Genomic DNA, 18,863 nt, shown 5'->3' on the forward strand with positions numbered 1-18,863 from the left:
TAGTGCAGTTATAGCAATGGCAGGAGTAAATGGGTGTGGAAAAGGTTTATCAACCACATGGGAAAAATAGAATGAGACTTCAGTACATTTCTGAAATGCCTTGGGATTGGTTGCATAAAGGCCTCTATGCAGGAAGGGTTTCACTGCGATTGAACGGCTCACTCACATATTGAATTTTCAGTGTTAAGTTACAGGTAGATTATTCAGCCTGTGCAATCTTTAGTTAAAGGTACATTTCCACCATGAAGTATGGTAAGCCACTGATTGGATCTCCTGTACAGGACATCTTTGTAAATCAAATCAGTAATTTTCCTCCATTTTAGAGAATCACAGTTTTTCTTAATATAAAACAAGCTCAGTTCTTAACCATGTGATCTGTATTTTTAATACTGTTTTTATGCCACTTCAAAATACTCAAGAAATGTGATTTTAAAATTACAGCTCTCTGACGGGGATTTTGGGGATTTTTTAAATGTTATTACACTCTGAGTAGAGGTATGAGCACACATAGGTTGCTTAGGGGTTCAAAGACATAAATAATCTATACTTTAAAACTTAAATGGGTTCTCTCTAGTAATATTAAGTAAGTGAATTAGCAAATCTTGACGGTGGAATTTAGTTTGGGACATTTATGGACTTGCAATTGCTTGGGATGGTTCTCCTTTCTGGCTTGGTGTTTCTTGTCTCACACAGTACAGATTATGCTTTTCTAGGCACTGGGATGTTATAATTTCAGGGCTAATTGCTGACGAGAGCAAAAATGTATTCAACTCCGATAGACCACTGGGCTACCGACCAATCAGAATGTGCAAAACTGACATGCCCCACACCCCTCCCCCTTTTTTCTTTTCTGTTCTACATAGCAGGGATTGAAATAATTAGGTGTCCAACAGAATGTAGCTTGTGTTAGAAATGATTTACTTGTGTAGTCCCTTTAAGCCAATTATCTTTGTTAGTGAACTCCAGAACTACACAAGGAAAGTATATTTGTTCAGGGCAAGCCTTAGTACTCAAATTGAGACAGGCTTTCTACTAACATCAAATTGGGGTGGTGGGGTGGCTGAAGATAGTATGAATTACTGGGCCGTGCGATCTGGTGCTGAAATGCTATGTGTTTTGTGAAACTAAATCGGGCCTTGGTAACATCTGGTATGCAGTTTATCATCATCCCCCCCACCATGAACTATGCAGGCTAGCTGGGTAGATGAGGTCAGTCTGGGTTACTCACAGTCAAAGATCAGATGTGACTTCAAGGCCTGGAGCTGCTTGTGCTTCCACTTGAACCACAACTGTATGCTCAGTAGACATTAACGGGCGGCAAGCCTGGGGCCACTGCCGTCTCCTTTCTGGTAAGTACCTCTATGGAAAAACTGCTTCAGTGAGGAGTGACCAGCTAAATTGATATTTCCTTGAATGCTGAAGGATAAAAAATAAAATAAAAAAAATTAACTTTCAAAATGTTGACTTTTGTTTTGTATTGCTTAGAAATCCAAAACCACATAATGTATTTTTTTTTTTTTAAGTTTTTGTTTTCACGCTATTATTTATTTATATATTTTTTGTTTTTCCAGCAGTCCAAAATCCAAACAGGAGGCCATGGTGCGGTCACCCCCTGTGATGTCGCCTTCTAGTGCAGCCCAAATGGACTCCAAACTGCCAAATCAGGGAAAGCAAGGTGGCACTGGTGGCCAGTCTCAGCCTTCCCCATGTGACCCCAAGACACTAAGTGGCAGCCATGCCCCTAAGGGGCCACAAGGTACAGCAGGCAGCCTGGGACTTAAAAATGGACAGGGCCTCAATACAGGCAATGGGGCAAAGGTGAAAGTGAAGAGGGAGAGAAGCACTTCGATTGACTCATTTGAGCAACGGGACACCAGTACGCCCAACAACGAGTCTGAGCAGAAAGGTAAGCCCTCAAACTGAACTGCTCTTTTCCACTGATACAGGTGATCTCTGCAGCTACTAATGGGACCTATGAGACCTATGTTGTAACAGTGTTATTTTTTGTATACATTTTTTTGTGATTTCATTTGTGATGTATGTTTTTTCTTTCTTTCTGGCTTTCATAACTGAAGGGAATTCTCAGTGGTTTGCTAGTTGTCTCGTTCTGACTGACAACATAGTTTGTATGGTGTGTGTTTCATATCCCCGTTTGTTTTAGAGTTCAATCAAGGTGATGACAGTATCCAGAAAAAAGCTAAAGCAATACTATTCTTGAGATCTGAGATTTTCAGGGCCTGAGAAACAAAGTCTTTGTTCTTTGTTTATAGCTTATCTCAGTGTTGATGCACTCCCCTGTCTTGTGTATACTTGTGGAAGTATGTGTGCACCCATCCACACACATGCATATTCTAATTCTGATTTGGCATTCTTTAAAGAACATATTTGGAGAAACTTTCTTTAGCAATTTGGCCGCTGAGAGTATTATAAGCCTCATTTTGGAGAACAGTGTAGTCTTTGGTATTAAAAACTAATGAGCATGGAACTAAGACTATAGTAATAGCTGACTATAGTAGCTGCTCCTGAGGGCAATTATGTGTAAGTCTGTAAATTGGTCTTGTGCTTGTTAGTAAAATTAAATTAGGAGTAGTTAATCGAATGTTTAATAAATATGCATGTCCGTGTGAGAGTAATCTATATGCTATGTAGAGAACACATTTTCACTCTGTACCTTTTGTATCCAATTGATAGAATGAGGTTAAATTCAATCTAATGCAGCTGCGAGATCAGAAAGGATTACAGACCACTTGTATTCCCGTCAGGAAGACCTGGCAGCTCTCTGCAAAGTGTATGGATATGAACACTAAAATAATGATTGTGCCAGTCTGGAAATAATACAAACAGACATCATCAATGATAGCAAGATACAGCACCTTTTTCAAACAGTTGTCTCTAATGCATGTCAGCGATATTAAATGACAGAGTGGGTATGCTTTGTTGTTATTGCTCTTCTGCTTGTTCACAAAGACCTGGAGCACGAGTCAATTTAAGTGTTTTATCATTTCCATTCTTTCATTGAGGGCACCTGTATATTAAGGATGATGCAAAATGAGTAATGTTTAATAAATAGGACGTTTTCTTTTTGTTTTTGTTTTACACTCATATCTGAACTATTAAGTCAGCATATTTGACCTTTAGTCACAGATTAGGTGTTCTCAGTACTTTAAACCTCTCAAATACACAAACCCAAATTGAAATAGGCCTACTTGGATTCATTCTCTTAGAAGTAAATCTCCATTGTCCATGATCTTTTCAAGAACAGAATGCATGTGAAAGTATGAACCTTATTTGTGCACTGTATTTGAAGTTGAAGTTGTTTGGTGTGGCATAGCCAATATAGAAAAAGAAAATGAAACTGCTTCTTTGTGTTAAGTTTGAGTGAAGCTGTTTTGTCTTTATAGTGAAATCCGTGAAATTCTCACAAATGGGAAAGCCTTGGGTAGCTTCCTTTTGTTGTTTTATTTTGGTGGAACTCCTCTAGGGGGATATCCAAAACAGAGGTGTCAAATACATATGCACACGGCTCCAAATTGATACTGTGAGTGTCGAGTCAAGTAATGAAGTAAATCGGTTTTGTGCCGTTAACTGTCTGATCATGCGATTTTCTGGGACTTTGTCAAGTAAGGAATCATACATTGTGTCTTGCCCGCCCCTTCTTTGATGTGACATACAGGAAATGATGTGTACGCTAGGGCTATGCCCAAGAAACAGATTTGTTTCTAATATTTCACATCGCTATCCATTCATATTTTTGTACAACGCATTTCAATCATAGACACTTTATTCCAACCTCCACCCCCACAGTCTACAGGATGATATCTTCATGGTGTTGCACTAATTGTTGCACTAATTGTCATCTAGTCTGGGGGGCTGGTCCCGAGTACGAAGCTGGCAGTTTGGAAACCTACAACCCTCTTTTGGGTACGCCTCTGGATCTGTACACAAACAAATATGCCTCGGTTCCACTGGCTTAAGCGTCGTGCCGTGCCATGCCGTGCCGGACGTGTCCGTCCTCAGACGCGTCCCAGAGCTTTTTTTGCAAAACCAGGCCGCTGTGAAGTCCGTCCCTCTGATGCGAGGAGCAGCGACTGTGGGTTTGGTTTGTGTTTCGTTTTAAAAACAGAGACGGAGAACAACACCTGGATAAGGGCGTCTGCCAAGAAATAAAAAAGAATAATAATAACACTACGAGCGACACAGCCTGATGTGGAGAGGACTTTTGTGTCTGTTTTATTCTTTGTGCTTTACATGATTGTAAACAGCGTAATAAATACACGTTTAGGTTAAGAGATATTAGGAAGAGCTAAACGTGTAGAGACAACATTATATTCAGACTAGCACGTCCCCATAAGAATACGTTTCCATGCGCAACAATAAAATAAACAGCAAATATGTATTATTATTATCCTCATCATTTGTGCTAGTATATATGTATTTTAAACGGCACAGCGTGACTCCCTTAATATATTACTTACTACAGATTTGTAACTGCAAACGATACTATTTGCGTATTATTTATAATTTACTTATCAGACGTCCTTAACCTTGGCAAGTTAGTTGAAACAAAATACACACGTTTAACGATTAATTATCCAGCTACAATATAGCAGGTTTAATTTAACTAAAGTGTGCACGTCTCACTCATGGCGTTTATGGACGCATTTATTAAACCAGTCCTTATGTTTTAGAGGGAAACCCAGATGTGCTGTATTTATTTATTCATTCATTTATCTTGTAAATGGACACACGTTAACTGAATCATGTTCGCCTTCACACTGACTGTCTCTGCGGATTGTCCTGCACACCATTAATTAAACACAGCCCGAAACACCGTCCAGCTTTTCATACAATATTAATAACATCGGCTGCTACGATCCGATTATTATCCTTCGGCACTTGAGATTATATCTTCCGACACAATGCATCTGATCTCCTCCCTGTGTCTCAAGTCAAGCGCACACCTCCAATTCTGATAGTGAATCATGTCCTCAGTGGGGACGGACGCTTACGGACACGTCCAGCACCAGCAAGTTAACCGGCCACAAAACACGGACGCGTCCAGACGCTTAGCCAGTGGAAACACCCGTTTAAGCGTCCAGGGCCGCCAGTGGAAACGGGGCAATAGTGAACAACGTAGTTTTCATTTACACAGTGTGGTGAAACTTGAACCTCTATTTAGATCTTTACGCCAATGCTTGAGCAACTAAAGAAGCCACGGCCATAATTTCCTAACCAGGTTACCTGAGTGACCTGTTACGCAGAGAGGGACTGGGTGGTGTAACAGCAGGGCTACATTCCTGGGCAGTGACCTGTTGTGAATGTTTTGCTGTCCAAATTTAAAACAGAAACGTACTGAGTGACAGGGTTTTTACACTTTAAAGGCAACTTTTCCAGTCAATATAAAACCTGAAAGTAGAATGTTTTTACTGTTAAGAGTGAGACTCCTTTATTTATTTATCTTGTTTAATCAATGCATGATATCTATCTGCTTCATAAGGCAAATATAGTTTATTTGGAAGATCTATTGACTATGAATGCCTGTATAGGTCACCTTTAAGGAGGCATCTTGCATCCCTTTGTCCAAAACCCCTCTCCCTCTCCCACTCTAAAAGCAATTGAATGGCACCATTTTGGATGCTGGACACTCTGTGTTCATTCTTCTTGACTTAAACTTCAGCTCAAAGTAAACAGATGACACACAATCCCAATGTATGGAAGGAAATTGCGTGGTTAATGGTAATATAATTTGTGTATATATATATATATATATATATATATATATATATATATATATATATATATATATATATATATATATATATATATAATATACACTGATCAGCCATAACATTATGACCACCTGCCTAATATTGTGTAGGTCCCCCTTTTGCTGCCAAAACAGCCCTGACCCTTCGAGGCATGGACTCCACTAGACCTCTGAAGTTGTGCTGTGGTATGTGGCACCAAGAAGTTAGCCGCAGATCCTTTAAGTCCTGTAAATTGCGAGGTGGGGCCTCCATGGATCTTGTTTGTCCAGCACATCCCACAGATGCTCGATTGGATTGAGATCTGGGGAATTTGGAGGCCAAGTCAATACCTTGACCTCGTGATTCATCAGACCAGGCCACCTTCTTCCATTGCTCCATGGTGCAGTTCTGATGCTCACATGCCCATTTTAGGCAGTGGACAGGGGTCAGAATGGGCACCCTGACTGGTCTGTGGCTACGCAGCCCCATAGGGAACAAACTGTGATGCACTGTGTGTTCTGACACCTTTCTATCAGAACCAGCATTAACTTTTTCAGCAGTTTGAGCTACAGTAGCTCATCTGTTGGATCAGACCACACGGGCCAGCCTTCGCACCCCACGTGCATCAATAAGCCTTGGCCGCCCATGACCCTGTTGCCGGTTCACCGCTTTTCCTTCCTTGGACCACTTTTGATAGGTACTGACCACTGCAGACCAGGAACACACACGTGTGTGTGTGTGTATATATATGTGTATATATATGTGTATATATGTGTATATGTATGTATATATATGTATATACACTCACCTAAAGGATTATTAGGAACACCATACTAATACTGTGTTTGACGCCCTTTCGCCTTCAGAACTGCCTTAATTCTACGTGGCATTGATTCAACAAGGTGCTGAAAGCAATCTTTAGAAATGTTGGCCCATATTGATAGGATAGCATCTTGCAGTTGATGGAGATTTGTGGGATGCACATCCAGGGCACGAAGCTCCCGTTCCACCACATCCCAAAGATGCTCTATTGGGTTGAGATCTGGTGACTGTGGGGGCCAGTTTAGTACAGTGACCTCATTGTCATGTTCAAGAAACCAATTTGAAATGATTCGACCTTTGTGACATGGTGCATTATCCTGCTGGAAGTAGCCATCAGAGGATGGGTACATGGTGGTCATAAAGGGATGGACATGGTCAGAAACAATGCTCAGGTAGGCCGTGGCATTTAAACGATGCCCAATTGGCACTAAGGGGCCTAAAGTGTGCCAAGAAAACATCCCCCACACCATCACACCACCACCACCAGCCTGCACAGTGGTAACAAGGCATGATGGATCCATGTTCTCATTCTATTTACGCCAAATTCTGACTCTACCATCTGAATGTCTCAACAGAAATCGAGACTCATCAGACCAGGCAACATTTTTCCAGTCTTCAACTGTCCAATTTTGGTGAGCTTGTGCAAATTGTAGCCTCTTTTTCCTATTTGTAGTGGAGATGAGTGGTACCCGGTGGGGTCTTCTGCTGTTGTAGCCCATCCGCCTCAAGGTTGTACGTGTTGTGGCTTCACAAATGCTTTGCTGCATACCTCGGTTGTAACGAGTGGTTATTTCAGTCAAAGTTGCTCTTCTATCAGCTTGAATCAGTCGGCCCATTCTCCTCTGACCTCTAGCATCAACAAGGCATTTTCGCCCCCACAGGACTGCCGCATACTGGATGTTTTTCCCTTTTCACACCATTCTTTGTAAACCCTAGAAATGGTTGTGCGTGAAAATCCCAGTAACTGAGCAGATTGTGAAATACTCAGACCGGCCCGTCTGGCACCAACAACCATGCCACGCTCAAAATTGCTTAAATCACCTTTCTTTCCCATTCAGACATTCAGTTTGGAGTTCAGGAGATTGTCTTGACCAGGACCACACCCCTAAATGCATTGAAGCAACTGCCATGTGATTGGTTGGTTAGATAATTGCATTAATGAGAAATTGAACAGGTGTTCCTAATAATCCTTTAGGTGAGTGTATATATGTATGTATGTATATATGTATATATATATATATATATATATATATATATATATATATATATATATATATATATATATATATATTTAAGAAAATACAGCTCTTGAATTTTAATAAGCCTGAGGTTTGATTTTTGTGTCCTTTCACAGTGCCCCTGAGTGTTTTGACGTACATTTTTTAATCAGTGTTTTGTGTGTGTGTGTGTGTGTGTGTACTCTATTTATGTTGGGCATGTTTTATGGTCTCTTGGCGGTAAAGCATTGTAAGGTTGGTTCAGATTTCCATGTTCAGTCTTGCAGGCATGCACTTTTACTAAAATGGTACATTTAGAAATTCACACCTCAGTGTATCTTCAAAGTGGAAACAACGGGCAAATAAATCCCAGAGTTGAAATGCCGAGAATGGTCTTGGCTAGCAGTCTAGGTCCATCTCTTCAAATTGAACAGTCACTTATTAAATTAGTGACTTGTTTGTTGTTCTAATAAACTGCTTATGTGGAACAAATTCTGAGACTGCTTTAGTGCTTCAGCAATTAACAAATATGATCCATTCACCAGTGCAAATGGAGCCCAGTGAGATCTGTTTACATTTTTTTTTTTTTTTACTGCTTATTTGGGTTTAAAATTGGTAACGACCAGTATGAAAAATTTCAGAAATAAGTTTCTTCTCACAAACCTACATAAACTCTGTACTTTCACATCCATCGATGCCCAGTCCAGCACCCATACTGATAAAATTTGGCACCTGTTGATGTTGATCTCTTCATACTTCACAGTTGCTTATATTGTTGTACAGTGCAGAGTCTAATATCCTTCAAGTGTGCACTCTTAGACCATTTTCTTCAATGTAAGGCTTTCATCTTCTAGAATCTGAGGAGTGAAAATGTATCCTAATGTATGGCAATTAAATAGTTAATCATAACAATGACAAATCATAATTAAACAAATTACCCCACTAGAACGTGTAATGATTGTTTTATATATTAAAAAAAAAAATCATCTGCAGACAAGTAAGGAAGTCTGTAGTGCAGGTGTGTTCAAGCCTCTTTGGATATTCAAATATTTTGTTAGGTCCCCAGTTCTCAGTTTGGGCAGACTAGGAGCTTACAGCACTAGTATAGACAATCACAGTTAGTTAAACTTAAGCAGTTATCAAATGTACAGAAGTCAATATGTGAAGGCCTCAATCCATTTATCTTCTGCTCTGAGTATTTATAAACATTTGGGTTTAATGCAAATGAGCAATGAACAGGAAACTTACTTTTGTGGACCACTGCCTGGAATAGGATTGTTTTTTATTTTTATTTGTGTGTGTGTTAGTGTTTGGGAAAATGTTGGTTTCATTAATGTGCTTTATGACAGTACATTAGTAGAACGGCCAAGGTGTGTAATATAAAGATAGATGGGCCTGGGTGGTTATGTATTAAAGAAAAACAAAAATATTCAAGGTGTTGTAATATTTGTTTTAGTTTTTAAACTATATCCGCTTAATGATCTAACAATGGGAAGTATTACATTATTGATGTTTCCAGTTCATACACATGCTACCTTTTGATGTTAGATTAAAACGAGACCAGATTATTCTAAAAGTATAACTGACATGTTTGTATGTTTTTATGGTGTATGCCTAAGGCTTTGGTTAAGAGGGATATCTTGTGTCCATTGTGATTTTTAAAAACGAGTGTAGATTTAATTTTCTTGCATCCTTTTTTTTGTTTAATGAAGATGAAATGTTTAACTTTCATGACAATTAAGAATTGCATGCCTGCATACAAATAAATGCAGATAATACAGATCTCATTATGGAATTGTACTGGATGATAAAATTGCTTCATAATGGCAGTTTTCTTAATAGGACAGTTTACCACTTGGTCTTATATTTTAATTAAAAATGTGCTTGTTTACATAGGTATAATGAAAACAGACTGAAATTATGATAAGACATGGCAAATTCACAATAACAAAGACCATTTTTTTATGCATTTGACTTACAAAGTAAACATTGATTGTGGTACATATTGCATTGCAACTTGGGTATCCTTGCTAACTCACAAATTAAGGTTTGACCGATAATTAATTATTTATTCATGCTGCATTTAGTCCCTTTTTTGCTTGTTCAGTGTTTGCATAGTTTGTTGCTTCCCTTGTCCATTTTTCTTCTCCCTGAAAAATTCCCTGGAAAAAACTGGATAACTTTTTGGTGACTGGAGGGTTGAAAGCTGCTTGACACCCAGGAAGTCTTGTTACCCTTCTGGCACCACACCTTCAAGGGATCAGCATAATGATTTGAAGACTTTCTGAGGCTGAGAATACAAAGGACAGCCCCTAATTAGCTGCAGTTGTTGCATCGCTGTGACTAGCCAATTGTCTGCATCCCTCACAGATGTTTGTCTCTTGGGAGTGAGGGAAGGGGGGGTCGGAGCGGCACTAGAATGGATCTGAACTGAAACTTGTTTAATTTAATTGTTTGCAGTGGATCGTCTGGAAGTGGGAAATTAAAAACCACTTGACTTTGTGGCAAGGGTTCTTTAATTACCACGAGGAGTTTTAATTACGTGTGGTGCGTGGTTAACCACACAGCTCAGAAAGAAAAGGGAGAGCCTCAATATCCTTGACGAAACGCTGGAGGCTGGCAGCACATTCCCTCCAGGCGCTGCTGCTTTTTAAGGTCATATCCCTGTGGGTGCCATTGTTGTTTCTTAAGAGAGGCGGTATTGTCAATATTGGTGACAAGGAGAGGAATCAAACTTTTGGGGCTTGCCAAACCACTGCAGCAGAGGAACCCCACAACAAAAATAATCATTTTCCCCCTTGTACCAGTGTCTATCCGTGAAGGAAAAGGCTTTAATATCTCTATTCATTATCAAAATGTAACTTGCAATGCATTTTTGGGTTTCTAGGAAATTCATGTTTTTGGATAGACTTGGTTTACTCCTTGATATAGAAAAGCTACAACCGCCAAAAATTATTTTCAGCATAATTGGCCCCACGGTTAGCTAGAGTAATTAAAGTTCAAATGGCTACCCTATGGAAAATATTAAAATATGAATGCTAATGTCAGTTACCATCTGTTGATTTTATTTTTATTTTTTTATCCCATGATGCCTTAAATATTCTTCTAGGTTGCTGTTTTGAAGGGTATTCCAAAAAATAATCAAATGCACATGTCTTGAACTGCAGTTAATTACTGAAAGACATTAGTACATTAAGAAGGCATTATCAGTAACTGCCAGTTGAACGTGTTGATTTTATACTCACCGAAACACTGCGGACAGAGCCTACTGACTCATCTCGCTCGGAGCCTGCTTGATTGTACCATCATCTCACTGTAATTGGATGCAGCATTTATCCTCACCTTTCAATAAGGAACTGTGAAACATTACAAGGTTACATAATGTAGAGTTGCATAACCAAAATTCTAGAACACAATACAAAAATTCAAAGGATTAAATGTAGAAATCACATCAACTAGAGCAATACAGCAGATGAGATTCACAACTAGACTATGCTTGAACAGTGAGCATGTAAAACTAAAAACCAAAACAAAGGTTTATATATCCTTGTGTAATACACATAGAAACTGGTGTAGAAGTTGTAAGTACTTGAAGTACTTCCATAAGGTAGCCACCTGAGAATTCAAGTTCATCTCCTCGAGAAATTGGATTAATCTTGACTGTGATCACATCCCTACTAACTCATGAGCAAACCGCAACAGTATGTTCATCAATGGTTCCTCTGTATTTGAGATTTTTTTTAAATAAGCACAGTACATGGAAGATCACATAATTTAATTGTAAATGCTTCTCATTAAGTGCTATTGTTGTCAATTTTCTAATGAAAAAATAGCCTGTCCAAACAAAAATCAAAAATATATATATTCCAAAGTCTATCAAATCTCTGTGTTTAATAAGAAGGTGAAGTACATAACACATGCATCTACTTAAATCAAAATGTACTCATTCCAATCTGTGCCCAGCTTTTCTAAAGAGTATACACAGCACCTCTGTGCTTGAGGGCATTCTTGCAGCAGCCAGTCATTATTAACAGAAGACTAAATCCCTGTCTGAATTGAACTGCCCACTCATTGTTCCTCTACATACTAAGCTGCTAGTGTAGAGTTTGATGGTGAATACTATTCCATAAACACATACCACTTGTTTTGTTTTCTATTTAGAATATGAACTGATCTCCTAATAATCTGGATCTTCTGCATATTTGGCAGGTGAAATCTGTATCAAACTGGTTCTGGATTTCATGACCCCCCCCCCCCCCCCCCATGTTTAAAAAAAAAAAAAAAAAAAAAAAAACCTTTTAAAATACCTTTCTCCAGTTATGTTGTGTTTTGTTTTGTGAGCTCAGCCTATGTTTTTCATAGCCTATCCTTAGAATGCATTTGCAGCCCTAACAAACCACAGACAGCCTGTCTACCAGTACAACTGAATCCCAAGGGTGACCATTGTATTCAAGGTTCGCTGCACGCTGGTTTAATTTTCCATTCCGACTATGCACTATTTCACTGTGTAGGGCAACCTCGTCTATCACTTACAGTTGCTTATCTGCCTTTCTGGGTCTAATTCAGTTATTATTATTTATTTTTTTTCTTTCCTCCACCATTTTTCTGTTTTTGTTTTTCCCCTCGCACTCTTTCAGAAAGGCATCCGGAAATTGATTCGAGCTTAATTAATTTACAATTAAAACATTTTATTTATCTGACTGAAATCAAGCATTTTACCCCTCCCCGCTCCCTCCATGTTTGGCCCTTTACAATAGTGTTCATTAAATGCTGCCAGAAGGCTGTAAGGGGCAGATGGGGAAATTGCTGCAGAGTGGGTGGCTGGGTGGTTAGTCCTTTATAGGTGCTTTTGATCATCCTGGATCATGGTTGCTGGTCATCCAACTCTTACACAGTATGTAAGGTGTGTGTATGTCCTATGTCTGTACCTTAAATCCAGGACTGACGAATTGGGGACTGTTATTGTTTTATTGCTGGAACTCAGTTCTTCTGAGGAGTTTTTTTTTAATTCTTGGTAAAGACTGTTGAAGCCAAAATGTCAAACAGAATGAACCAGGTTTGAAAATCAAAACCATTTAAAAACTGACTTTTTATTGATTTTTGTTTATAATATTTCCTGTTCCCACACCCTGGGCTGCTCGTTAACCAGTTTTTTTTATTGGTAACCTGCTTTTCCATGTTCAATATCACTCAGAATTCTCCTAGCAAGGAATTGCAAGTCAAGCAACCACTATGTTCTAGTACATAATATAAATGCTGACTGTTCTAATAATATTTTTCCTTAGTCTTATGATAAAGCAGATCACTCTACTGTGCATTAGCTTTTTCCAAAGCTATTTTTATTGTATTCAAATATTGATTGATCCTGTGCCTTGTTGCCACTATAGATTCAGGCAGCCGGACAAAGCGGATGTGTGTAGCGGAAAGACGTCAGCCGTACAGTGGCAACGACTGGTGTTCGGGGGGCGAAAGTGAAGAAGACGATCCAGGCTTCTACAGTAAGTGCCTTTGTGGCAGAAATATATTAAGTAGGGTGACGAGCCTTACTTTTTTCAATGCATTCACGAATCTGTAGTTATATTTATGTATGGGGCAAATAAGTCTTGATATTTATGTTGATGAAAAAGGATACTGTGATTTGGCAATTAATTTATCTTTACATATCTTTACATCTTTACATTATAAATTGACGGTATTTGCACAACCAGCCTTTATTCACTTTATAAATGTATTCTTTAACACATGAATATACATATGTTTCCTGACTGCAGGGTTGTATAAATTCAGATTTATTTCTATTTTAATGTATAAACTTGATTTGATTTGCATGTTCATATGTTGGGACTGTGCTTTCTTGTTTGACAATAATCAAGTCTGAAAATCATCAGAAAATTACGATATTTTAGCAAAGAACAAAACACGTTTCATTTAAATACAATTTTCTCTGAGAAGTACAAACAGGATTTTTCACCAGACATTTCAGACAACCTAGAAGGGAAAATGCTAAGGTTGTTTTTTTTTTTTTTTTTTCTCAGACTGTAATTCCAGTGATGTGAAGCCTCAGGATTCGAACTCCCTCCCTTCTTCCAATGCTGGAATCAGCAGATCTTCCACACCTTCTCACAATTCTGTGGGGGTACAGAATGCGGTATCAGAACCTACAAGCAGCCAAAAGGCTCCATCAAAAGTTGTTTACGTCTTTTCCACTGAGATGGCCAACAAGTAAGGAAGCTAATAGCGGTTTGTATGAGGGGGAGGTTTTGTGTACATGATCAAAGAACTGTAGCCCACATAATTGTATGGAAAATAGGCCGACATCTCATATGGTCTTCAGTTTCTCAATGTTTTCATTCTGTAAGGGATGCCCATTCCAAATTTCTCACATGGTAGGGACTGTGCAGCTTGAAAACCAGCAAAGATTTATTTTAAAAACTAAACTAAGTCTGAGAACGTCATGAAATGAGGTACATTGATTTTGAATGTTTTGGATATTGTCATTTAATGAAAAGCGACTGGTAGGGCACATTTAGACAGCCCTGTTACATGTGATTTTTCAGATAAAGTTGCACCATTAAATAATGGATATTTTATCCTCTTGAAAATAAACATGATAGGTTTTGCAAAGACTTAAAATGAACAACATTCATTATTTACATGTTTTAGATTTTGAAGAATGCTAGCACACTTGGGTTTTGCTTTATAATTAGATTACGTCTTAAACATTTGAACTTTCAATTCAGTTGGTACAACATGCACGTTGACATTGCTTTCTTATTTTTCCCCAAGATTAATAATGTTTTAATGTTTTATACATTTCAATATTTTGAAATCTAATTAGTCAAGCCAAAAATAGATTACTTTAACCACGCAGCACTGAAGTCTACTTTTTTGGTGTTCCTGGATCAAATGTCCTTGAACGATGTGTGGTAAAGACTGAAGATATGCTAAGGGCTGTTGTGGTTGGGTCTCTGATTTTAGAGTCATTTTTAATAATAACTTGAAGATCTAAATGTTATGTCAGTTGGGGTGGGAGTGAATTGTAATAAAGTGCCCACACAGCATACATTCTGTGGTGAAGTCAGACTAGTTAAATGCATTTGTAAAAGTAATTGAAAACACAAAATTAATCTTAATGACTACTAATACCGACATAGGATCAGCACACTGAGAATTCCTCTTCAGTTTTGGAATTCCTGCTCTTAATATCACAACACATTGACTTGTTATTGTGTATAATTACCCTATGAACAATAGGTGCATTTACACTTCCATTTATGATCCGGTTGAAATGCATCGGTAGCATTTGATCAGGATCAGAAATGGCAGTGTAAACACTCAGCGATCAGATCAAGTGTACCTCTCAGGGAGATGGTACAGATCCAGATCAAATGCATCAGTAGCATTTGATCCTGGCAGTGTAAACGCTTGACCGGCTAAAGTTCCAGCATGCACTGCAGTGGTATGTGTTTTAGACCTGGTGGGGGGGGGCAGACGGACACACAACCTTCACAACAGTGGAGCAGATAGGAAAACACTTCCCTACTTCCCGTATTATAAATAAAATATTGTTAAAACTAACACTAAATGGCTTGTGTGTGTGTGTGTGTGTGTGTGTGTGTATATATATATATATATATATATATATATAAATATATATATATATATATATATATATATATATATATATATATATATATATATATATATATATATATATAATTAAGTTTGGTCTGACGTGCTAATGCGGCAGCGTTTTAAAGGCAGGTGGCAGATATGCATCAGTGGAGCAGATAAAAGACCTTCCCTAGTATTACAAATAAAATATTGTTAAAATTAACACTAAATGGCTTGTTACTTTATCTTGGCAAAGTAACTTATTTTATATTTCCCCAAAAAAATGTTTGTATATATTTAAAGTGCTTCGGTTGTGAAAAATATGCAAGTGCATTGGTTTTACTTGTTAGAATAATTCGCCACGAGATAAAACGACCATTTTTGATATAACCGTGTTCTAAAGGACTAATTTAATATATGCATATAATGAAGTTTGGACCTGCTTGCTAGTGCACATGCGAGGACCCCTGTGGCAGCTGAAAGTTGATCCTGATCAAATGGCAGTGTAAACACAACACCACTGATCGTGATCAAATGTTCCAACGCAGTGTAAACCCGCCTAATGCCACAACTGAGAAAGACACATTGTTCAAAACTACAAACAGACTAAATTTTGCACTGTAATAAGGAAGCTCTGTTAAATTTGAGTAGATGCAAACTCTCTAGCAAAGTCTATTTATAAACTTGAATATTAAATTGTTGATACTGCACTGGGCACAAAAGGCTCACTGTTACCCAAGTAAACACTAAAGTGTAATTGTATTTTATTTTTACTAATTTCCAGGTAGGAGTAATTTCCCAATTTTACGACGAAGTACAGTCTGTTTACCAAATGCACTCTGTTGAACACAGACTACTTGTTGTAAACCTGCAAAATTACTCGTACTCTGTATTATACATCTGCAACTTTGATACTCAAATCTTGGACTTTGGGTCAGCCAATTAGCTTGGAACGTTTGCTACTGAAATTCTTGGATCCCAAGTGCAGAGTGTAATAGACAGAGCGCTGCAAAATACAGCAGGGTTGGTGTTGCTGTTTTTGTGAGACTGTTTACATGGGAAAACAATCCTCAGAGACTAAAATCTAATTTACTGGGAGTCTGCTTCCAACATGTCTTAATATAGTTAGTAAACAAAGTGAAATGCAAGATGATAAATTTAAAGCCTGCAACATTTCCAGTCAAAGCGCACAGAAAGACATGGTAGAATTTCAACAAACGGTAGTCTGGAATAGGCAGATGAGATGCAATTATTTCTTATATAATACAGACAATAAATACTGCAGATGTTGTGGGTTCTGCATAAATGTGCCTGTTTAATTCCTTCAACTCCACATTGCCATTTGATTGTGCTGCTTTTTAGTTTGTGTACATTTTTGACAGCGTTACGTCACTAAAGCAGAATTTCAAAAGTCAGGCACCGGACCGCATTGGATGTTCTTGGGAGACATACTTATGAGATGCAAACACTCCTTGCTATCTTTGATTTTATTTTTATTTTAATTTGTTGGCAGAATTTTAACCCTTTGTAATTTGGCCTTCAAAAATACAACACAATACATGTTTGGTGCTTTACCAACAGTCTTTCCATTTGCTAAGGGAACAACCATTATCATCTTTGTATCCTTTGTGCTTCCTTGTTTGGATGTTGATAAGGCACACGATCAGGGAACGACACGGTTGTTCAAAAATGAAAAATATAGAAGTGGCAAGAAATCGTATAATGTCCCTCAGCTTCAATGGAGATCCATACTAGTATGGTACATTCATTTTCTCATTGAATGGTGCTGAAATTATACACTTGGGCATCACATGAGATGTGTATCTGCAATATCAGTAATACAATTCCTGCTTGCAGAGAGTGGCTGGGAATTTAAAAGGACTCCACTTTGTATTGTACATTTTTTTTACAGGTTGGGAAATAAGAGCTCATTAGGCCTACTGAATCCTCTTGTAGTGAAATGATTAGGCCAAGCAGAAACATCTGAATTTTGATCTTCGTGGATTTTTTGTTTTTTTTTGGGGGGGGGGGGTAGAATCAGGATATGACCCACTCCCTCCCCACTATTTTCTCATAGCTGAACGTATTGTGACTCTGTTCCTGGTTTTCATACTGGCAATATTTTGAATAAACCATTTACATATGGGTAATTTCAAAAATAATTCATGCTTGCTGACTTTTGTCTCATATTTGGACCCTATAATATATAGGTTTAATGCTTAGCTTGCATAAATATTGACACTGGCTTCATATTTAAAAAGTCTGACGTTGATTCTGCTCATTGTTCCACCTTAGTCTGACTAGCTTGTTCTCCCTTACATTGGGAACTTTTCTCCTATGTCCCCTTTTATTTGCTACCCTTGTATCTTGTGTAAGACTAGTCCCCAGCCAATCCAATGCCTTGGCCCATCTCCGCGGCGAGGCATTGTCTGATGAATAAGTGACCATGAAGTATGTCACTGGCTAGGTTACACAAACGTTGTTCAGATTGAAAAAGACTGGCGACTGTGCTTTACAGTCAAAGAATGGGGTCAAGGCAGATGGATGAATCAGTGCTGATAAACAATAAGAAACCCTGTGCAGTGAGTGCCAGTTCGCACATGTATGAAATAAGGACTCAGAGTCCTATTTTATCTACATTAATGATATTCTTAGAAAAACTAACAATAGTGCTCACAAGATTTGCGATCTTGTACCGGAGGGGATACATTTTTTATTTTTGTAATGCTTCTTTAAGAGCAGATTAATATCCAGTGACTTGATACCATTGTTCAGTTGCTGTGTTGTGCTGCTGTTTTTTTTTTTATATATATATATATGTGTGTGTGTGTTTGTGTGTGTATATATGTGTGTGTGTATGTATATATATATATATTAAATAAATAAATACATAAATAAATGTGGGCAGGTAACACTGTAAACAAGTAACATCCTTTTCCATTTCCTCTGTGCTGTGCATGGAACACAGAGAAAGCTTTGTTGTGTGCTCTGCTCCTAGGGCGGCTGATGCTGTTGTGACGGGCCATGCAGAATCCATTGTTGCCTACCATATGAAGAATATCTCCAACAGCAAGACCGAGAAGACCCACCTGCCTATGGTAAGCAAGCTGGCCCCTTCACACCAAGATGAAGAGGGACATGCTGTTTGCATTAACTGTTCCACTCACCAATAGATGGAAGTTGTAATGACATCAAGAAAACAAGGATGTATTAATCTAATTGTTTAGGACATTTATTCTGATCAATAAAATATTTTATTTTAGAAACATCCAAGCCGGCAGCCATACAGAATTTGTATTTATTTGTTGTTCGGTTGTGTATATGGGTTTTATAGTGTTATTTGTTGAGTCCTGGTTGGTCATGCATATTTATATTAACTTCATGTGCTAACAGTACATCACATATTAGTGACTATTTAACATTGTTTTTGTAGACTTAAATACACAAATCTTTGACAAAATAC

The 18,863-nt window shown here is 38.1% G+C and overlaps 1 protein-coding gene across 5 annotated transcripts in view; it reads left to right on the forward strand.

Annotated features, from left to right (window-relative positions):
* Positions 1 to 18,863, forward strand: part of bcl9 (BCL9 transcription coactivator) — a 195,230-nt gene that overhangs the window by 169,173 nt on the left and 7,194 nt on the right. For all 5 annotated transcript variants that reach the window (XM_066707025.1, XM_066707027.1, XM_066707028.1 and 2 more), the window contains 4 exons: positions 1,572 to 1,906; positions 13,174 to 13,284; positions 13,822 to 14,008; positions 18,399 to 18,498. In XM_066707025.1, coding sequence (XP_066563122.1) covers positions 1,572 to 1,906; positions 13,174 to 13,284; positions 13,822 to 14,008; positions 18,399 to 18,498 — 733 coding nt within the window. The remainder of the gene's footprint in view (positions 1 to 1,571; positions 1,907 to 13,173; positions 13,285 to 13,821; positions 14,009 to 18,398; positions 18,499 to 18,863) is intronic.

This window comes from Amia ocellicauda, chromosome 6 (genome assembly GCF_036373705.1).
Source record: "Amia ocellicauda isolate fAmiCal2 chromosome 6, fAmiCal2.hap1, whole genome shotgun sequence".
Classification (NCBI taxonomy): Eukaryota; Metazoa; Chordata; class Actinopteri; order Amiiformes; family Amiidae; genus Amia; species Amia ocellicauda.